Here is a 23,578-nt window from a genome sequence, read left to right on the forward strand (position 1 = left end):
CTTTCCTTAGCACACGATCAAAAGATCGGATGACCTCAATTGACAACTGACCTCCTATTTAAAGAAAAATTTCCCAATGGCTAGTTCGAGTGATCCTTGTCAAAGTGATCTTGACCATCGATGAAGATCAAAATTTCTTTTAATCTCATCTGTCAAAATTTCAAATATTGAGGAAATTTTGAATTTTTTAATTAAATATATTTAATAAATTCAAAAAAATAAAATTTTGCATTTATTTCCTCAAAACTTTGAATTTTACTTAACCCCAGGGACCTAAGACATAAAATTTAACAAAATAATCAAATAATCTTAGTCCCTGGACCAGTTAAGATTTAATTTTTTAAAGGATCCACGAATTTTACCTTTGGAAAATTTAAATTTAACTATGACCTAGGAGACCTATGAGGGGATAAATTATTTTTCTAACTCTCAAGACATTTTACATCATGACTTTTACATTTTTACATCTCAAGGGGGAAAACCCATTTGATATAGACCCTCACAGACTACCCAGTTCTGCGACACAAATATAATCGAATAGATCAAGAAATTTGTAATAAAATAACCTAACCAAATAGTTAGGATTATTCCCAAATCACTTTTACATAGACTCGATCTAGCACACTAGGACTCCCTTAAGATTCTAATGACAAAATCCATTCCGGCTTTGGGGTTAGGCTGAAGGAAAACTCTGCCGATTATGGATCGGTGAGACAAAAAACTTTCTGGAACGTAGATCATCACTAGAAAATTAGGTTTACCTAGGCAATTACATACATGACACGGATCTGCTGAGATTATTTACAATTTACACATGCAGATTGGGTTTACAATATAACATGATTACGCTGATGATGATAGTTGAATGGCACAGACACGTTGATTGAACGATATCCCTTTTGCGAAAAAAGGGGGGTGTATTGCTATGGGTCATTAACACGTAGTGGTCAACAGAGCCCAAAGAGAAACAACACCCAGAAGTGCTTTTGTGATCCACCATACTGCCGGCCCAATCAGCATCAGAATAATCATGCAGCCTCACATCTCCGGCAGTGTATCTCAGCCGATGAGTGATTGTGTCCCGAAGATATCTCAGAAGATTCTTGGCACCAATCCAATGTGTGTGATGAGGCTCAACCATATATTGGCTCAACGTGTTAACTGCAAAGCATATATCCAGATGGGAGTTGATCAAGAACATCAATGCTCCTATGAGTTGACGATACTTGGAAGCATTTCCCAATTTAGGTCCGACAGCACTACCACATAAGTTCTTAAAGTTAAGCTCCATCGAGGTAGTCAGAGGCTTGCAGTCCACCATCCTAAACCTTTCCAATATCTTCACAACATATTTTCCCTGCGATAGGAAAATTTCTCCTGCCTTTTGCCAGATCTTTGACCCTAGGAAATAGTGCATCAGTCCTAGGTCCTTCATCTCAACTTCAGAATCCAACTCCCTCTTATGTTTGTGAGTGAGAGGGTCTGCATCTGTTAGAAAAAGGTCGTCCACATAAAGTACCAATATGAGAGGTTTATCATCCATAACCTTTAAGTAAAGGTTTGGATCAGCTTCACTCCTAGTGAATCTTAGCTTCATCAGATAGCTATCAATGCTCTCATACCAAGCCCAGGGTGCTTGCTTCAACCCATAGAAAGCTTTCTTCAACCTGCATACATGAGATTCCTGGTCATGAACCTCAAACCCCTCGGGTTGTTCCACATGGACTTTGAAGTGACGGAACCAGGTGAATACTTCATCCTTCCAAGAGTTTACGGGCATCATACTAGATATATCAAAGCTAAGTCACCGGATTCGCCGATTTTTATACATAAAATTCGAAATTCGGTGAATTTGAAGGTCAAACGAACATATTCGTTCGAGTTCGCCATTAAATTCGACGAACTCGAATTTCATGCCGAATTCGAATAAAATCGCGATTAAATTCGTTTCTATACGTTGAAATTCGCCTGCAGCTGATTAAATTCGTTTTTTTTTTTCGCGCGCCCGCGGGTATGAGTGTTCCTGTTTTAGGTTTCATTGACTCGGGTTGTTTTCAACTTTCATTGCCGCCGCTGGTCATTGCAGACGCCATAGACTACACGGTGTCATCTGTGCTTGTTTTTCATGCCTTTCATTGCCGCCGCTGGTCATTGCAGACGCCATAGACTACACGGTGTCATCTACACCTTGACGGGCTCGGGTTTTTCTAGAAACAAAGACTCGTATCTCCTGAACAGGCATTGATATCTCCCAAATCAGTGTAAGAGAAGTTTGTTGGAAGACAAGACGTGAAAGAAAGGGTTGTTCTGGGCATATCTATCTTCTGCTATATCAGTTTACCAGGCCGAGAGGCGAGAACTCAGAAAACTGCCGCGTGTGAAATTACAAGGCTGTCCTTTGAATACAACAATTGTTGTAATAAATCTGTCAATGCTGGCCTGAACTTTAAACACAATAACACGCAGACCTTCCAGCTTATAATGGTTCCCTCCTGGTCAAATTTATGAGTATTCCATAGCTGAATATGAAGTATATTTCAGTTAATATAATTTCTAACAATAAGATAGTCTTTATAAGTGTATAAATCTGCCCTCTAAATGTGGGTTCTTTTTTTTTCCTGTAAGGAAAAATCGTAATTTCATTATAAAGACGAAATTACATTCTGTAGATGCTGGTGGCATACAAGCTGGCTGCTGTACTGTTTTGCTGTTAGTGTTTTGATTATTGTTTTGATATATCAGGGTAACACTAAGGTAACCCTGGCTAGTTGTGTTCTCTTTTTGTCATTATTGTTCATCTATGATCACTGATACTATAAGTTTCTTCTAAAACAGAACAGAAACAGCTATACTAAATGCATTTGAAGTTGCCATACCATTTCTCATATGCATATGATATATCTATCTTTAATATACATTTTTTTTTTCGAATTTCTATATGTCGAATTTTATCGACAAAATTTGAGTTGCCGAACTTTATTCGAATTTCATGGTCCTCGAACTCGAACTCGAACTCGAACCTGGTGACTTAGTATCAAAGTGGATCAATTGCAATACATCTGTAGTCTTGCTATTATTTGAGGGGTATGGTCCCCTTGTAAGTTTTCCCTCGGTACATCCTGGGCATATACCTTCATGCTCTTCTTTGAACTCGGGTATCCATGTCACCATCTGTCTCACATCGTGTAGGGCCTTATAATGAAGATGGGCAGACCTTCGATGCCATAGTTCAAATTGTAGAGATGCTGCCCATGTCCGTGATCTCATAGTGCTGCCCACCAAGCTGCTGCCTCTGCCTTCTCGTTGCTTCATCGTGCTGCAACAATGCATCATCATGCTGCTCAAGATCACATACATCATGCTGTCATCACAGTTGCATCATTGTTGCACTTTTACTTGTACCTTTGTTACTACTGCATCTTCCAATGATGAGATCCATTGAGATCTTCACTGTGCTCTTTTCTTCATTCATGGCATCCGAGATCTGCTCCTTTGATCGAGATCTCAGAGAAGGGGTTACTGTCAACAAAACTGCAACTTACTGTCCATTTGAATTCTTGTCTATCTGTGATTGAGCAGGAGAATGTCTGAGGCAGGTTTCCTTTGACTGCGTATAGAGGCTTGTCTCCATGACTACGTAGAAGATGACTTCCTGACAGCGTAGGAAGGTATCTCCATTACAGCGTGTAAATATTGCTGTGTATATATATTGCCATTGCTTGCGTGTATATGTATATCTTGCTGCGCCAGTGATCTGGGATTGACTGCGTGTAACAAGTGGCACCTTTTGACTGCGTATAATTATCTCTATACCCTGCGTATAAGAATCATCGAAGTAATGTACTCTTCAAAAGACTCCCTGTATCTGTCATAGAGTTGCTGCGAATAATCCTGCGGAGGCTTTTGCGTGCACATGTTGTAAATAGTCATGTAAAGCATTATGTACTCCTCGGAATTGAAATGCTGTTCGGGAATTCCTTCCAGAATGTTCTTGAGCTTCGTAATTCCCTTCTGCATAAATTCCCATCCCGACTCCAGCTCTATAACCTTCCGCTCGCTCATCGTCATTTTCTAAATCTCAAACCCTCGACCTCGCCCCAAACAGGACACTCTTAATCCGTGGAGCCGAGCGTGTAATACCAGCAATTCATGACCTGCGACAGTCTCATACTAGGGCCGTGGCATCGTCCATCTCCAGTCTGCAGCTGCGCGGGATTGATCAGAGGGCAAATGCGTTGAGAAGAGAATGGTTTTTATTTGTGGATATGGGCATCGGGCCGCTTTTTCTTTACGAAAATAGGAGAGGTTAAAACGCTACAGATAAATATTTAACAGGTTCATGCTTGCACTCGATGCCTCTCAGCTGCTGTGTAGGCGAGGTGACTGCATCTCGTCTTTTCTGATCTTATTTCCCCCACCGTCAAAGTGTCGGTCTCTATTAACTAAGATCCAGCGTATAAGGTCTCGGCATGCATCCTCATAAGCCTGCGGCTTATTGCGGCTAGGGTATTACAGCGGTTAGGGCATCATCTTTAGTCCAGCGTAACTTCTTGTGTGTTTCTCCTTCACCAAAAACCCAAGACGTGGTGAGGAGGAGATCACATGAAGTGTGTGTGTCTCTAATGACTCCAAATCCTCTCTTATTTATACTAAAAGTGTAAGGTTGAATAGACATGACGTTTGGGCTTCTTGAGCCTACGTAAGAGCTGGTCGGCTAGATAATAAAACCATAATCTAAATAAATTCATATCTCCATAAATACATATTGGAATCGGATGATCTTTGGATCAATCCTACACCTCTCGATGAGAGGGATCCAATAAAAATATCAACTGCCATAAATAAGCTGACCCACATGGAGTTTGGCCCTAGTTGCCAATTTAACGGGCCCCCACATTGCACTAGAGCTGTAATTTTTTATTTCTCCTAAATCCCATACGCCAAAAATGTCTCCAGTACCCAGATTACAAAATTGTCCCATGCTTAGCACCTCCCCAATTAACTCCGGTAATCCCCTCCAATGAAGAATCAAAATTGGGGATATGACAATCTATCTATCGGGCCTTCGAAAGGAGGAGGAGATCATTTGGGATATCTTGGATTTGAGTATTTGTCTTTGGTGTGGTTTGGAGAGCCTAGTTCTCTGCTTCTATAGCCCCAAAATAGAAACCCTCTAGTGATTTAGTGAGAGTGGGTGAGAACCCATCTCTTCCCTTGGTGAATTCACCCATAATTTGCAGGTGGATTCATCAAATCAATTGCTATAGAGGCCAACGCGGCATTGTTGTAGATCTCTTTTGGTCCATCACCTCAGCCATATTCTTGTTTCTTGTACCGGAATATTTCCATATTAATAAAATAAGGTTGAGATTCGCTGGTTGTTTATCTTGTTTATTCTTCAGTTGCAAAATAGATTTTCCAGTTTTGCTATTAATTTTGTGTTTCAATCTACGTAATCTGACTGTCAAATTGACGATGTAAGTTTTTGAAGTAAATGTATAATTTGGTATATTACATTGTGAATAAAAGATGTTCAAACTTTATACAACATAGCATATTCATATTTTATATCATTATTAGTAGCTTTACTGAAAAGCTTATGAGGTCCATTGTATTCCCTTCCACTTTTGATTTGGTATTTGTAAATGTTTTTCTCTAAATATAAGATGTGTTTGAAAAAATAAAAAGATGAGAAAATATACCCTTTCCATACTTGGATCTTCTTGATCCTGTGTTTATCTTTTGTTTTTTCTATAATTTTTGAAGATGTTTGCATTAATCTTCCTGCACCATAGCACCCGGCTATGACATTGACGACTTTAAAATATCCAATTGTTAATTTCCTCATCCTAGAGATATGTATAGTATACGGATGGTTATACTTTCTACATAACATGAAATAATATGGCTGTCCTAAGTTTAGTCTATGTGGGACACGTGCAGTTGTTTTTTCCTTATGTCACCATTAATTAATTTCAACGAGCTTTTCATTAGACCAGTGGCAAATGGATGTGTTGAAAACAATGTCATTTAACTTGTTGCCTCAAGCCATTAAATAAAAGAAATTTGTCACTTTTTTAGCTTGTTATTTGTTGGGACAATGTGTTTTTCTTTTTGACATATCCTGCATTGAATTTTGCTTGCAGTCCATGTTCTACGTTTTGGGAATGGTTTCCAATGTGTTGCTGTCTTTGTTGTTCATCGATCTCCAATTCGTTCGTTTGCATTCACAAATGCAACTCGAGCCTGCATTGCTTCTGAAGATGGGATGGTAGGTAAAGTTTCCATTTTTACTTTTGAAGGGGAATACATCTTCAATTACATTAATATTCAAGAGAGGTTATGTCAAGATTTATACAAGGAAGCTACAGACCTGCAGATAACAATTAAAAACAGTTTCCCAGCATAAACAAAAAAGCTAGTTGTATCAGTCGTAAATCCAAACTCTAGAGATGCCTGATCTTTGTCGAAGATATTCAGTGTAAGAATGATCTGGATGCCAACTTTGTATTGAAATCTGGAAGTTCTGCTAAATGCAAAGGGGCATAGTAATCTCTGAGGATGTCTCAGCACCTGGTTTTATTTTCCATCGTCAGAAATAGATTTCATCTTTGCCGCTCCATGATACCTTGTATTTGTATAAAAGATGTTATTTAAATGAAGAGTATATCAAGCTCACAACAATCTTATTCTTACCTTTCTACCCTTTTGCAGGTTTCAGTGGTTGATCTACATTCATTTTCAATTTTGTTCAATGGGAAATGTTTTCCAGGTAGCAGTACAACAGTCATTTCACTGACTATGAAGACAACTATGAAACCAAAGGGTCTCCCACTTTCTCCAACATCTCCAAAATCAGGACAGACAGAAAAAGATTCACCTGAAGCACCATTCAACATTGTGTTTTTCTTAACCAAGGATGGAAATTTGATCACTATTGATGCTGATACAGGTGTTTTTCTAGGTTCTAAACCTTTACATCCTAAACACCAATCAACTGCAGTGGCATTGCACCTAGTAGGTTAGTCTTATCGCCTGTTTGTTCATTCCTAATGAGAAGCTGATAAGCTTGAATTCAACATGGTTAGTCATTTTCAGTGCAGAGTCTAGTGCTTCTAAAGTGTCCTTCCTTGATTCATTTCATCAGACATTTCAAGTATTTCTGACATAGAGAGGAGTGAAGATGGAGAGGCACATGCATCATCTCAAGATGGACAGCATTCATGTGACAAGAACATAATCCAAGAGGAACTTAATGAAATCCAGGTGGATACTTTCAGTGAAACTAAAGGGCAGGGGGAAGCAAAGGAGTGCTTTGAAAATACAAATACAATATCTGGACAGAACTTCGAAAATGTACTTTTATTGCTCTGCTCAGAGGATGCTTTGCGATTGTATTCTGCATCCTCTTTCATTCAGGTTTGCTTCATTTTATCAAGCTATTTGTTCTTCATAAGCATTGGTGGATTTGCCTGTCAGGCAACAAATTCAAGGTTGGATACAGATTTTATGTCAACAAGAAGAAATTTGAACAAGTAAACTTAATCTGAATTTGCAGGGAAGTAATCGTTCCATTTGTAAGGTGAAACTGGAGATACCATGTTGTTGGGCATCAACCTTTGTAAACAAGGATGAAAATTTTGTTGGCCTTGTTTTGTTGTATCAGAATGGGGTACTTGAAATGCGGTGAGTTTTGTTTCTCTCACGGGAAATTGGAATATTTATATTGAGGAAAAATATGATAAAATAAGGATGGATGCTGCATAAAAGCTTTCCTAATTTAATCACATGAGATTTCTAGTTGGTTAGAAATTTAATATTAAATCTAAAATTGAAGTCAATTATATTGTGGAATTGAAACTTTAAAGTAGTTCTGTCTTTAGTATTATGCAAGATGTCATCACATTCTTTTAACAGACATTGTATTTTTTGAACAGGTCTTTGCCAGATATGAAAGTTGTGGGAGACATTTCTCTAAATGCCCTTTTACGATGGAAATATCAACCAAACTTACTGAAAACAATATCATCCTCTGCAAATGGACGTATTGCTCTTGTGAGTTTTAACTTTTCAGGCATATAGCAGGATATTTTATCTCATTCTGCATTGGGAAACCTAGATGCACTGGTTGAATAACTCCATTATTTTGCATTTAACAGTTGAGGTTTCTAGCTTGTCTCTCTGAGAAACACTCTATTTTAGTGCATATTCTGAATTCTCTAATTTCCATGAATTTTAATGCATATTATAATTTGTTATTATCTTTCTGCTCTTATTCACTAAAACCATGACCACCGTCTACCTTGTTAGTTGTAATGCACATAAAGTACATTAAATATAAATAATAATATAATATATAAACATATACACATTGATAACAGACATCTTAAAATATAAAGACATAAGACTAAATAAACCTAGTTCTCACACAACTTATCTTTCTATACTATAACAACTATAACAACCTTGTTTTGTTAAGGCTTACTCTTCAAAATCGCCTTGTACCTCCACTATATTGTTGAAAATGGTTGTTATTGATGTCAAAGGCTGTCTAAATAAAAGAGGAAATTACACATTCATATAGCATATTCCAAGGTTTTTCTAACGGTATATGGTACTCCCCCTAATTCCCTGTAATTCCATAGGAATGGGGAGATATGAAATATTGATCAAGATGACCCAACCAAAATACAAGCATGCCCCATTTGGATACCCTATGTTTGAAGGCATTTTTACTCCAATTAACTAGCTCAAGTGGGACAATAGGATATATGGTTCAAAAGCTTATTGCATGACCTTTCCAATGGTATATGGCATGCCTTCTGACTCCTTGCAGTTGAGGAGAAATGAATCTTCGAATATTCACCATAGATTTTTCCAGTTGCACCAGTTGGCCCAGCCGGTGGACAAGTCGGCCCTAACCTAGCGTCCAAAGGCACTATAAATAGGCGTGAGAAGGATCATTCTAACCTCTCAACTCAAGAATTCAGTGCTATATTTAGGAGAGTGAAGGAACAGGTCCGAAGTTTATATGTCATGAAATGAAAAGAAGTGAAGCCTATTACCACAAAATGTAGCAGGTCTTGGAGAGGGAAACTCTACAAGACAAGAGCTAGAATAAGTGCTAACAATGGGGTAGAGGACCAATGTCACCTCAACCCAAACCCCCTGCTCTTTATGAATTTTCACCGATGAGAGGTGTCCCGGTATGAAGGAGATCACTTAAAATAAATATGCTAGGTAGAAGGCATAAAGTGATCTAACTAGAACTCATTCAAGAGAGAGAGAGTCAATAATGGTTCAAGGTTTCAAAGAAGCAAAACACTCTCAAAGAAAAGCCCTAGGAAAGGAGGCTCAAGACCTAGGGTTTTGAGATTTTCGATGGTGATAGGTATTCACAAGGTCAAGGCCCGAGAGAAAAGGCTTCTTATGATATACTTCAACAAGTACTAAGCTCATACAACCTTCAAGGAAGTCCTCAAGTAGAGGGGAAAAGAACTAGGGTTTCCCTCTTGGAGCAACACCTAGGGAAAGGGATTTTATGGGTGAAATTTGGGTGGATTCCCAAGAAACTTAGAGAATAGGTACCCTAGACCCTAAGCTTGATGTTTAGGTTCCAAATCACCAAAAATCCTTCTCCCTAAAATTTCGATGCAAGCCCTATAATTTCACCCTAGCCTTAAACGGTTTGATTTTAGGACAGAAAATTATGGAGAAAATTTAGGATTGATCACCAATGACTTGGATTAGTGCCTTGCCCTTTAGGTGTATGGAGTCAAGGATGTGATAGATAAGATAGATCCTTTCTAAAGAGGCTAAAAGTTGATGCCCTAGGTATCAACTTTTAGCATTTATCTATTTCAAAAGAAAATGGATTTTGATGAAGAGATGAAATATTTCCTCCACTAGGAACATTCGTTACATGTTGTACAATGAATAACATATGCAATACTCAACTAGATAGCCTTTTAAAATTAATTTTCAACAATTAGGGCACAAAATAGCGTAACCTAGAATTAGCAATTCCATACATTAGACAATTTCAAGATAGAAAATATTCAACAATAAGCACTTACACAACAACATCTAATATATCCATCCATTATCCAATGAAGTAGCTCCAAAGACAATAAAAGATAGCTTCCAAATATCGAAATGCATCCAAAAGATCTCCAATGGCCAAAAGAAACAAGTGGTGTCCTTCTCAAGATGTCCAATTCCAAGTTTGATGATGAGGAAAAACTCAAATGAGGTCTCTTCTATTTATACATGTTCTATCAAGTCTAATTTTAGCCTAAAAGCCCCTCTTAGTTGTCAAATGATGGGCAAGAACAAATTGAGGTTACAAGCCAACCTCATAATTGTTATTTTTTGTAGCATTAGGCAGTTGTTCTAGTCTCGATTTGTATCTAAGAGACTAAGGAACACGAGATCTTCAAAACTGAGAAAAGACTTCACGAGATAAGCTTGCGAAATGCCTTAATTAACTTAATTAGCCATCATTTAAATTTTTCCTAAGTCTAACTTAGGAAAACTGGCTAATTAATATGAATTAATTAAGGAAAGGTGAGAAAGCTCTAAAAACTCACACAGATTGAGTTTGAGATGATCTTAGCCGTTGATGAGGATTTAATCATGGTTGTTGGTGAGCCAATGAGAGATTAGAAGAGCAGGTTGATGGGGATGAAGAGAACACACTTTAGCACAAGAGGAAGATGCAAAAACTCCAGAGAGGTTTATTTGCAGGAGCAAGATTCAGCTTAGCAGCAGAGCTCAAGAGGTAGAGTTAGCTTGAGGGTCAGCAGAAGGATCTTGGGAGAGAATTTTCGGAGGAAATTCTCTACAACTTGTCAGCTATTCCAGCAGATGCACGGAGGCTAGAGAAGCCTACGCAGGGGGGCAAGAAGAGCAGTTCGATTTGGCTATTTCAGAGGGAGATTGGGCTCCAGATTGATGGGAATAATTTCCAGAGGTAGCTAGAGTAATTTTGCAGGAGGCAGCAACTCAGTTTCATCAACAGTTATTTATCCCATATTATTTTTTGCGTAGAGCAAGCCATTTTTAGCATTGATATTGCTGGGAAGGCAGTAGAGATATTATAACCGGAGGATTTCCAGTGTTTCGACATCCAGATATTGTACACTCATTCCTTGCTGAAGACATAATAAAATAAACCCACATCTATTGCATGATTTTTTCCAGCTAGGTTTTTCCGACTTTTGTCCAAAAATATTGGTGTCATTTTTATTGTCTGTGTGCATCTATTTTCTTAGTTTCTAGTTTATTTTCCGTGATGTAATTTTATTGTGAAGAATTGCAGTTTGTTTTATTCATTGTTTGTCGTAGCAAATAAACTACATAATTAATCAGTTAGAAGAATAAATTTCCAGTTGCTGCAGTTTCAAGGAATTTTCACATGGTATCTAAGCATTGAAGATTAGATCAGAGACTCAACAACGAGAGAGAGAAATTTATGCAGTTTCAGAGGGAGTTTTGAGTAGAATTTCTCAGATCTGCGCAAAGCACCAATAGGTGAAAATTGCAAAGGCAAAGGGTTTGATTTTTCAACTGTAGCCGGCAAAAAAATTCTACCAGACTTAGAAGCATAAATTTGTAGGTGTGGAGTTGCTGGATAGAGGGTTCTAGTGAGCAGATCAATTAGTTTGATATGGGCGCAGTTGATTTGTAGCTAGTTTTGAAATAGTAGATCAATGCTGGGTGGAAGAGAAAAGCACACTGAGAATTATATATAGGATGTATTCAGTAGATTTTCTGATTTCTTTAGTATGACCATAGAGAGATTCAACATTTAGGAGGCTATGGATTTGTCTTCCAAATTGGAGGATGAATTCACTCAGATAACTCGTCTCTCTAGCTCAACTTCACAGGCTGTCTGGTATATAGACAGTGGTGAGTCAACTCATATGACAGGGGTTAGAGAATACTTCTCCAGTTACAAGGAGGAGCAGATGGACTTCCAAATTCAGATGGAAAACAAGACTAAATGTACTCCAGTTGGAGCAGGTGCCATCGAAATTCAAAGGGAGTCAAGTGCAAGCACCAGTGTTACAGATGTGTTGCATGTGCCTAGCTTGGGTATGAACCTCATTTCAGCGTCCCAGTTATAGGATAAGGGATATGATGTACACTTTGTAGGGAAGAAGGTGTTCATCAAACACCAAAGTTGGAAGAAGGTGAAGCAGATTGGAGTTTGAAGCAATAGGTTGTGTTATCCACCATTTTGTGGGTGATATCCCTAGGAGAAAAATTTTCTCCAAGATGGTCCTTAGCCGACGACCAATAGCCCCTTGCGGCCACCAACTAGCTCATTGTGCCATTTCTGCACTACGTGATCCAGCCATGTGGTCCCTCACCCATCTGTCATGATTGTATGTTTGAAGGTGGGCCTCCCAAACCTAAAGGTATGCCTTGTCACTTGGTAATTGATTGTTATAGTTTGCTTATCATGGATACTTCTGGGCATGGATTAATGGGGGGATTTGGCGAAAGATTGGGCTAGGTTTGTGCTCTTGTCCCCTAAACCTATTTTCTGGATGTTAACCTTGGACCCTAGTCTCGTGGGATCTCTTTTACTGACCTTTGGACTTTAAGGATGGTACTTCATGGGAAATCCTGATTTTGGTTGCGTGGTCCCACACCCTCATCTACATATATCACTCCCCTTCCACTCATTATAACCCCATTCGTCATTTCTCCCATCTGGGTCCACATTCCTCCATTAGGTCCACATAGGGTTAGCCTTCCCCCTCCCCTTGCCCACACCTTAGGTCGGGCCTGGAATGATGCCCCGTAGGTTGATACAACTGAAAAGAAAAGTAAATCATAATTGGCCACATTCAACAGGAAGATGTACCATTAGCACGTGAGCAAAAGCCAATACATGAGCTCTACCCCATCACCATGGCCATCACCCTGGTTCCTATAGGCCCTAGATGAATCTCCTTTACCATTCAGGAACCCATGATTGTCCCAACCCTTGGCAGGCAATGAACCACCCTACCTTAAATGGGGTATCCACTGCTATCTCTTACACATCATGCTCTTATCCCTTGAACCCCGAGCAATTAATTAAAGAAAAATCATAAAAGGAAAAAGGCATATAAAGAAGGGTGGAAAAATCAAGGTTGGGGCACCTCATGTACCATGATTGCTCCCTCCTAGACATTATATACCCAAGTGTGGGCTTCCCTTTTACTAGCTACCCTTGTACCCCAGCATGTGGCCCAAGGCATCCCGTTGCAGTCCCTACTCCATTCATCTCTTTATCACATGCCAACACCCTTTAAAGGATGTACCTTGGACATACTATCCCCTTTAAAAGTAGAAACCACCTAATAGGATACTTGGTTAACCCCATCTGTAGCTTAGAGTAATGCACATGCCAAAACCAACTATGGAAGGGCATGCCATTGTGAATTGCCCACCTGTTGTCCATGGTTTGTAAGATCCTTTACCCGATTTCCTTTGATGACTTGTTGTACTGGACTAGGGGACGTATTGCATCTTATTCAAGATTGCAGATGGTCTCCATTTTGGGTTTCGTCTCCCTATATAGGGTCCTAACCCTCCGAGGGCTACATTGGCACATGTAGGGTGTGTGTTGAGAGCCATGGGCCTCCACATTAGTAGACAACACTCCATGGATCCCTAGAGATGTTCAGAGATTGCTCAAGATTCATCTATTGGACGAGAAAGATGCACCTGGTTCACCATGCCCAGCTGGCCCCACAGTTGTACCATGCACTTGGAAGATGACCCAGGACTTGTATGTTGATGTGGCACTTACATCATCATCTAAACCCTTACAGATGGTCTACAGGTATCTTCAACCTACTTGGAGACCCATGAGGTTACTTGCATGCCCTCACACCCATTTGGAGGACCTGTTGACCGTGCCACCTACACCTACCTACAAGTCAATGAGAAAAGCCTTCAACCCCACAAGGTGTGGTTGGTGGCAGGGAACTCAAAGAAGGGGCTGTCACACTAATCTCGTCTCTCTCTGTTTGAGCTTTCTCCTAGGTTAGCTAAGGGGGGTGATCCCTAATGAAAAGTTAAGTTAAAAGATGTGAGTTTCTAGGAGAGTGTTATAGTGAAAATGGATTACTTTTAAGGATTTATGAGCAAATATGAAATGAGCAACTTGAAATAACAATGCCAATCATTAATATGATTAAAAACCATAAAACCAGTGCCTTATAACGAATTTGCTCAACAATTTAAAGGTATATTTGCTCAAAGTAAAATGCAATGCTCTTAAAAAAGAAAACAAAGTAACCCTGAAATGTAAATAAGAATTATTAGCACAAGATATGTAAGATACAAAATGTCTTTGAGATAATCAACTTTATAAATCAAAACATCTGAAACATATCTTGCCAAACCAAAAAATTAGTAATTAACTTGGAAATATAAAAGAAAGGAAGTGCTAAACCCAGACATCAATATGCAATTGGACTTGAAACTTGTAAAGAAAACACTTGTTTGAAATGATTACAATACTTGCTTTTGGAATAGACTTTGCATATGAAAACTCAAACCATCAAGAGACAAGTAAAGTAAATGTAATGGAAAGTGTTCTTGGTTAATTTTATTAATTAGCTTTACAACAAGATTACAATTTACCTCTTCAATCCTCAGACCTCACCCTTGCCCAATGATATGGATCTCACAGTGAGGAGTCAATAGAGGAGTAAAGGATCTCTAAGATGTCTACTTCAACCAACTTATGTTGGACGTAAAATTTTAATGAGGCTTGGGGCCTTCCTACACTGAAATGCCTAGATGAGATGCAAATTGTGTTAATTCCCCAAATTAAAATAATGGTACATGCAAATGCTTCAAAGAGATTGATTTACAATGCTTGAAAATGAAATTGTATTCAACATAAGTTGCAATTAGAACTTCAATTGGAGGAATAAAATTAGCTTACAAGTGTTGCATGTGTTTCATCAATGAATTAAAATGATACAAGTAATTTGCTTGAAAGTAAAATTTGTTTCAAATAGACAATGGCAATAAATTGCTCCAATATTCAAGATAACAATGTAGCATAAAATTGAAGGCTGTATTCAAGTGCTCATGAAACAATTTACCAAGGTAAATGGAAACGAATCAAAGTTTGTTAAGAATATAAAATTCTTGCATGTAAAGGATGAATTGCCCAAAGTAAAGTGTAAGCTTGTAGCTCCAAACAACAATGAGAAAGAAAATGCAAAGCTCAAATGAAATTGTAACAAACTTTAACTTAATGAAATGTGACAGTGAGGTTGTGAATATTCCCAATTAAAGCATGCATGTAAGTGAATGAAGTATGAAAGCTTAAACCATGCAAATGTCAATCCACCCAAGAGAAGCCTTCCCCTAAATGGGGAGATAGAATACCATGGGAGAAATCCCAAGCTCCCACAAGCAAGTTAGATCTTTTATTAATATTACAATGAGAAGAGGGCCCTTCAAAGTTCTCAACTATACTTCAAAGAGAGTCCTCACAATAGTTGCTTGAAACTTGGACACTAGACCTCCTTTCTTGAAAAAGTAGTGACAAGATCTCACAAAACTTATGCAAGGGGAACAAGGTGTGGGTTTCCTCCAAATGCCCAGGCTTAAAGAGGAAAATGGGCAGCCCTCTAGTGAACTCGACTTGGCCAAAATAAGCCTCAAAAAGGCTCACGACATCCTTGGAAATCGAACGCCCAACACTTGCCAAAGGTCCTGCAAACACTTATTAGATGTTGCGGGAAGTTGATCTTCAAAATCTACCACACAAGAGTTAGCAAACAATCCAAACAATGGCTACAAAATAAGTTAAGTATTAATGGAAAAATCAGCAAGATAAAATATATATGTACAATTATAATTTACAAAAGGCTAAGCTAAAGAGTGAGAGTAAACTCTCGTCTTTGCTTAGCCATCTTCAAGCTCTTAGATAACAAATGAATGAAATGAAGTACAATGTTCCTTTTTAAAAGAGATTTAAATTTAAAAGTTCTCGGCTTGTGTACAAGCTATGTACCGAAATCCCTACAAAACCACCTTGTAAGATAAGACTATGAAGGTTCAAAGAACAAATGAGAGCTCCTTTAAAAATGTATCAAGAGTGGGTTGGTCTCTCCAAAGACTTCCCCTCACGCTTGATTCTGTAATCCCAACAAGATGTTCCCTCTACAAAACTTCAATTAAGAATTAGTTCCATATAGATTTAGCAATAGACAATGATAGAAAACTCTAGAGATTTATTTAAAACCAACTAGAGAATTATATACCTAGAGCATACTTCTAAATCAAATGTCAATGCAAGATAGCTTTACATTAACAAATCTACAAGAGCATATGGAAGCAAATTAGATCAAAGCATGAGTAAAAGGAATTATACCAATGCTCAACAATTCATCACACTCAAAAAGGAGGAGCACCTCATGAATGAAACTCTAGAGTCTTTATTGATATTTCTGAAAGTGTACAAGGCAGCAGCGCTTCCGCAAGCACAATAGCTAGTAACAATATTATACAATGTGAGAGCCCATGGCTCTATTATATCTCTATTATATAGAGAGTTGGGAGCAAATCCCAATGAAGAATGACAATGACAAATGACATTGGGTGACAATCCCAAAGAGAAATTCAAATTTGTCGAATGGAGCTCCAATGCCAAGTGTAAAAATCGAATTTTGGCAAGTGCACATCATTTTCTTCTTCCCTTATGTGCAAAATTCGAATTTTATGGTGGAATGACAAGTGTATATGGGTGGTAACCCATGTGGAGACAATTTCCCACAAAAATTTCCACCAAATATTCTCCCAAATCCTCCCAAATGTGCATTAACTTCACAAATTCGAATTTCCATGTAGTTTTTTCATTTAATGCCAGAAATTCGATTTTATTTGAGCACATGTCCTTTCCTTGATTTTAAGAGTCGACATCACCTTGTACCTTCACTTTAACTCCCCCATAATTTTCCGCCTCATTTCCACAACATTTAGCATGTGTGGATATTTATTTTTTTTTCCATTTATTTAATTTATGGCTTAATTAATTGCTAGATTTCCCACTAAACTTAAGAAAAGTGCGTTTTGAGGGTCCAAAAGACATTATTAACCCCTCAAAGTGTGTCATAGTAGAAAGTTGAGGGTGAGAGGTGTAATTTTGATTACTCATACCTCATACAACTTCTCTAGACTACACTTATTACAATTTAAATACAATTTTATTTGCAATTTTTAACTTGCGGGAAATCTAAAAAATTAAAAATGACTACCTAGACCTAACCAAATTCCACGAAATTTTTTGTGTGATCTATTATGGTAATATACATCGACTCTAGACACTAAAGATGTGTTAGGGGCTCAACCTTCAAACCGTCACCCCGACTTTGGGGTAAAACGTGAGTGAAAAAACCTAAAAAATTATCCGCTTCTGAAAAAGAAGGGATAACTAACCAGATTAAAAAAACAGTCCAAGGTGTACTCGTTTGCTGATTGAATCCCAACATCCTAGGCCTGTTATAGACTCAAAACTCATCATTACTAGTATCACTTATTAAAATTCAAAGGTCGATAGTCATAATTCTACCTAACTCCTATCTCCCCAAAGGATTAGGCACTGGTCCACCCAAAGATGATCACCTTAAACCTATTTTCCTTCTCCCCTTTCTTCTTCTCTAAGTCTAGTCCTATAGGTCACCTAGGGCATCAATTATCTCACAATCTAGCCATCCACATACTTCAATTTTTGGTCCACAACTATGCTGGTGTGTTCTTAAGAAGCCCTCTAAATTTCATGAGATTCCAACGATGGGATCTTGAGATATCACAAGCCCTAGCTTGAAGACCAATTCTTGCCCTTGGTTTCCCGTAGGCTAGAAACCTCACTAGGATGCTTGCATTGCCTCTCATTGAAAATTCATTCCTTGATCCCTTTCCCCTCCCTAATTAAGTCAAGCATATCATTCGTTGCTAAATCCTATCGCCTTGACCAAACCTTGGGTCCACTTGGTCTCATGTGGTCCCATCCACTATCAAGATTAATTCTTCAAAGATCACTTGGAACCTAAGTTTCCACAAGAATTCTAGGGCTTAGGGACCTCTTTTATAAGGCACATACTCAAAGCCTAACCCTTGAAATTCTCCCCAAGCCCTTCCTTGAGAGCCTTCCATCTTGTCTTCCAAGACAAGCAAGCCACATATTTGAGCCTCTCTTGCAAATAGGCTTCCAGGATCACCCCTCGCGCTATCATAGGTCCATCCATTTCGTGATCCTTATGATAACGGGTCTCCTCCCATCAATTAAAGTCCATAAAGAGTAGGGAGCCTTAACCGAGGTGACAGTGGGCTATCACTCCATTATTGCCCTTTGCCTAGTAGTCTCCCTTCAAGGATCCCCTTTTAGGATCCCTGCTAGTTTGAGCGGTAACATTTTGGCGTCGTTGCCAGGGACACGAAATGTGTGTTTTGTTCCCTATACGACATATTGACATATCATTATTGGCGATTCTTTAAAGTTAATGCTTGTAGGGTGAAGCAAGCATCTATCAAGGCACTTTAATTCACCCTGGTGACTCCATTTCAATCCAATATGCAAGATCATAGAAAATGGACTATAGTAAAACAGAGAATAATCTTAGTTCTATATTTGCAAAACTCACTGACCAAGATGTTCAAGAAATGCAAAAGAATGGGAATAAATATGTAGAATCTTATCAAAATGTATTGGGAGGTATGGATATGGAACTCATGCTCAGGTTTTATAGATCACAAGTGCAACTCGACATAATGAGGGATTTCTATGAGGGGGATCCTAGTCACCTCTTTGACCTTGCTCGCTTAACCTACGCTTTGAATATTTTGACGGACCTAATCAATGATAAATGTTATAGTCAATTGCAAAGTCTCACAATGGTTAATCAATTGGATGACATTGAAAGCTCAAGTGTGAGTGAGGATGATGAGCAAATGTCAGTTATAGAATTGAAAGACAATGGTGATGAGAAGAGGAACATCTCCTTCGATGATGAAGAGTTGGATCCTCTAAGCCTCCTCCAAATCACGCAAGAAAGAATGGATGAATATAGTAGGTTATGCAAGGGGTTAGTAAAGGAATGTAATTCTAATGAAGTATTCTTTCGTTTGCATGAAGAAGAGGTGAAGCTTCATAAGATGAAACGTGAATATAAAGAAAACCCCACTAATTCTCTCCTCCTAGAAGCATATTACCAAAATCATGTAACAAATACCTTAGTAGTGGTTCTTCAAGAGAAGAGGGAAGAAGAGACGTCCCGCTTGTCAACCAACCAAGATGAAGATACCCTTGAGGATCTGTCTAATGAGCAAGAAGATGAGTCCTTGTTGGGTCCACATGATGATTTTGAGAACACATGTACTGGGGATGATGAGGCCATGGAAAGTAAAGTTCAAGCTGACCTTACCTTTCTTAAGGATATCACTCTTGATGACTCTCCTTTTGAGAACCTTGAGGAAGGTGATCCCATGAGCTCCGTGAAAGATGACATTGGAGATTATTCCCACATTGAAAAGGAGAAATGGGAAATTGTTGGGCCTCAATTTGATTGTGCTCCCATTTATGATACCTACAAAAAGGATGAGGTTGACAGTAGTTTTCCCTTTCTCCCAGGAATTACTTGCAATGACATATCCATTGATACCCCGAGGAAGGAGAATCATTATTTTCCCTTACATGAAGAAAGACAGTTGGAAATAATCGATTCTCCTTTTAAGGAGAACCCCAACCTTTGATGCTTATAATGAGGAAAGCGATAAGGTTCCTACCTACATTCCTTATGATTTCGGGAGTATATTCAAATCTCTTGAGCCTCTAGAGTTGGCTTTCCAGGATGTTGTTGAAACTTCACCTTCCAATTCTAGAAAGTTTGCTCCAGATTCGAGGGATTCCAACAGAAGATTCAAAAGGGAATTATCAAAAGCTGAATGTTACAACTACCACAAGCATGGTCACTATGCCCGAGATTGCCCAGAAAAGAGAGATGCTCCAAGGTCCAACAACAATCATGGCTTCAATAATAGCAGGTTCAATGATAGAAGAAGAGGTGATGATAGAAGTAGAAGTGATGCTCTTGATGATCGTGAAGAAGGCTATCATCTGCAAAAGAAATCAAGGAACTCAAGGTATGGAACAATGTTGTTTCCCTGCCCAAAGTTAGAAGAATGGTCTCTGGAACGCCTGATGTTCAATCTAATCATGATGGAGTATGTCTGGAATGTGCTAGTGGACCGAAGTTAAGAGGACCATTCCCCTTCAACAAAAGTAGTACCAATGATATTCTACAACTCATCCATTCTAACCTATGTGGACCCATGCCAATGCACTCCCTTGGTGGCTACCTCTACTATATAATATTTATTAATGATTTTGTCAGGGCAGGAGATAACTCCTCAAATGAAATTGTGTTTCTTCATTAAGATTGCTCATGGATATATACAAGGAGGGAGAGACTCTTGGGCTTCAGCTCCCAGTGTCTCTTCATATTCCTATTCTCCATTATTTACATATATTCATCGAATCCCAATGATTAGGTGTCAGCATTCACCCCCTTAATCGGAAGGGATGTTGGTGAGTCGACGCATCGCTCTGAACCTTTCGAACTTTTCTCTTCCAAGCACCTTGGTGAAGATGTCTGCAATCTTCTCATTAGTGGAAAAATGGCGTAGATGGATTGTCTTGGACTCAACATGATGTCGAATCAGATGGTATTTTGTATTGACGTGCTTCGTTCGATCATGGAACTTTGGGTTCTTGGCCAACTTTATTGCAGAGGTGCTATCAATCATGAGTGGAGTTGAATGCACTCGTTTCACTTACAAATCTTCCAGAGTTTTCCCGAGCCACACAATTTCTTTTGTTGCCTCGACTGCTACCACATATTTTTCCTTTGTTGTGCAATCTGTTGGAACTGATTGTTTGCATGATCTCCAGGATACATCTCCTAATGCAAGACTCATAGCATAACCTGAAGTAGATACCCCAGTTTCTTTGTCTCCATCGAAGTCTGAATTAGAGTATCCAATCAAGCTGAAGTCACCCACCTGTGTATACTTGAGTCCAAAGTCTTGAGTTCCCTTCAAGTACTTTAGAACTCCTTTTGCAGCAGACCAATGTCCCTCACAAGGCTTTTGCATAAACCTGGAGAGGATTCCAACAAAAAATGAAATGTCCAGTCTAGTAGTAGTCAGGTAGTTGAGACTTCCTACAAGTTGTCTATACTTTGTTGCATCCTCAAATTCTTTTCCTTCAATGGATGTTGGCTTCAAGTTTTGTTACATTGGAGTAGTCAAAGGATTGCACTCAGCCATGAGTTACTTCAATACCAAGATAGTAGTGAACATAGCCCAAGCCAATCATTTCAAAACCTTTCCTCAATTCCTTCTTTATGGATGCAATGTAGCTCTCATTGTTCCCTATCATCAAAAGATCATCTACATACACCACGAGATATACAACTGTTTTTCCAACTTTCTTGACAAACAAAGTTGCATCATTAAGATCATAATGTTTGAAGTTGAGTTTCAGAAGATGCTCAGTTAACTTTTCATGCCAAGCTCGCGGTGCTTGCTTGACGCCATACAAGGATTTCACAAGCTTGCATACCTTGTGTTCTTGGCACTTCACAACAAATCCTTCTAGTTGGGACATAAAAACATTCTCTTTCAGATCTCCATTCAAGAAAGCAATTTTTACATCCATTTGATGGACTTTCCAACCGTTCTGAGCTTCCAAGGTGTCATGTCCCTTTTCAAACACATTTGTAACAAGGTGTTTCTACACATTTTTGCACAATTTTATCTAAGGGAAAGAACCCAGCATTTTCAACTTAGGCACTTAGGAGGAAATTCGACTTAATTTGGTTGCTAGTGGAAGGTGGGGGCCACCCACGTGGGAATTCGAACTAGGCCATTCGAATGGCTTGGAGGGAATTCAAAGTGCTGGATGGAGGGGCCCACATGAGGCAAGAAAGGCCCACGAAGATAAAAGGAGGATAGAGCTCTCATTTGGATTCATTCATTCCCCTTGCAAATCAAAATTACTTCATTGTTCGCTCTGTTGTTTAGTTGAGTCAAATGGTTGTTTAGCCACGAATCTCTCAAGTGGGAGATTCAACCTTGCCTTCGGGGGACCTTGAGTGCCTGCCCTAGGAAGGTAGTTCCATCATATAATATCCCGTTTTAGAGATATTCCCCAAACCCCAGTAAACTACAACCAAACACACACAAATAATATAATAACCGTGAAACTCAAAATGATAAAAATACAGTGGTGCAACATGTAATAATGTAAACATGAGATATAAGCAGATACTCGAGAAATGTAGAGAGAAATGCTAAGCCATTTTATTATACTGAGTAATGGAATGAGTACAGGAGGTGATCAAAAGGATGGCACCTCGACTTGCACCAGGCAAGTGAAGAAATACACTCAGAATAGCAAAGGAATGGCCTCTCTATGAACTGTGTGGATGCTGCTGGAGAACTGTCGTGTTGCTGCTACTACTCGAAATCAAATGAGGATTTGGGGCTATTCCCCTCCTCAAAATGATGAAACTCTAGAATCCGCCTCTACTCAGAAAACCCAGAAAAACCCAGAAAGCTTTTCTGAAATGGCTGACCCCCGAAAATCGCCCCCTTGGGGAATCACGCAATCCCTCAAGGCCCTGCGCTGCCACTGAGTAGAATCCTCCAAAATACTGCCTGAAACTCTGCCAAACTCCTCCAATATGCAAGAGCTGATCCCTTGCTCAATATCCCAGCTCAACTCCTCCACAAACCCCCAATCCGGAACTGCCTCCAGAAGAACTGCATCCCTCTCTCTCAAGACTGCGCAGTCCTCCAATGCTTAGCTCCACCTAAATGCCAAAGAACGAAACTACTGCAAAAAGACTGCTGAAAATACCTTGCCCGAGTAGGCACTTGAAGTCCCCCGGGGCTAAGGGTGAGATCTCCGAACGGAGACACTCAGTGCACTAAACAGTGCTGCAGACAGGCTAAACAGCTAGCGTGCTCCAAGTCGAAGTGACTAGCTCAAATGCTCATAATCGAATGCCAAAATGAGGAGGATCCTCTCTCCTTTATAGCATTGGCCTTTCTTAATCCCAAGGCTCACCTCCTCCAATGTAATCTCCTCTTGCCACGTGTTCCTTTTCCCATCTGTGCAGTCCCTTCAAGTGTCTGCATGGGCCCCATCTTTGCATGGTCCTTTGGCCCCCTTGGCTTCCCTTTAAGTCACAACGTTGTGCTACTAGGAGTGACTTTTATTCTAAAAGTGAGCTATGTCCCCTTTTCCTTACCTTTTTATTTACAAATAACTATAGAAGGCAAAATTGAGCAAAATCGAATATTCCAATTAGCCATGGCTAATTAGGAATATTACAGTCTCCCCTGGAAAAATGTTGCTTGTCCTCAAGCAACTGAAGTGATGGATGCTGCAAAATTTTCTCTCTCCCAAGTGGCATCCTCATCTGGCAAATTCTTCCACCTCACCAAGAATTCCCGGATTGTCCTGTTCCGTAGTTGCCTCTCCCTGGTATCA

The 23,578-nt window shown here is 39.2% G+C and overlaps 1 protein-coding gene across 7 annotated transcripts in view; it reads left to right on the forward strand.

Annotated features, from left to right (window-relative positions):
• The window catches only part of LOC149192717 (uncharacterized), a 473,076-nt gene that overhangs the window by 360,690 nt on the left and 88,808 nt on the right, over window positions 1-23,578 (forward strand). For all 7 annotated transcript variants that reach the window (XM_089404681.1, XM_089404682.1, XM_089404676.1 and 4 more), the window contains 5 exons: window positions 6,147-6,271; window positions 6,715-7,021; window positions 7,148-7,419; window positions 7,559-7,686; window positions 7,938-8,055. In XM_089404681.1, the coding sequence (XP_089260807.1) occupies window positions 6,147-6,271; window positions 6,715-7,021; window positions 7,148-7,419; window positions 7,559-7,686; window positions 7,938-8,055 (950 nt within the window). The remainder of the gene's footprint in view (window positions 1-6,146; window positions 6,272-6,714; window positions 7,022-7,147; window positions 7,420-7,558; window positions 7,687-7,937; window positions 8,056-23,578) is intronic.

Source organism: Pinus tabuliformis, chromosome 2_2 (assembly GCF_031772625.1).
Source record: "Pinus tabuliformis cultivar Carrire ecotype Pingquan chromosome 2_2, CPIR1, whole genome shotgun sequence".
NCBI lineage: Eukaryota > Viridiplantae > Streptophyta > Pinopsida > Pinales > Pinaceae > Pinus > Pinus tabuliformis.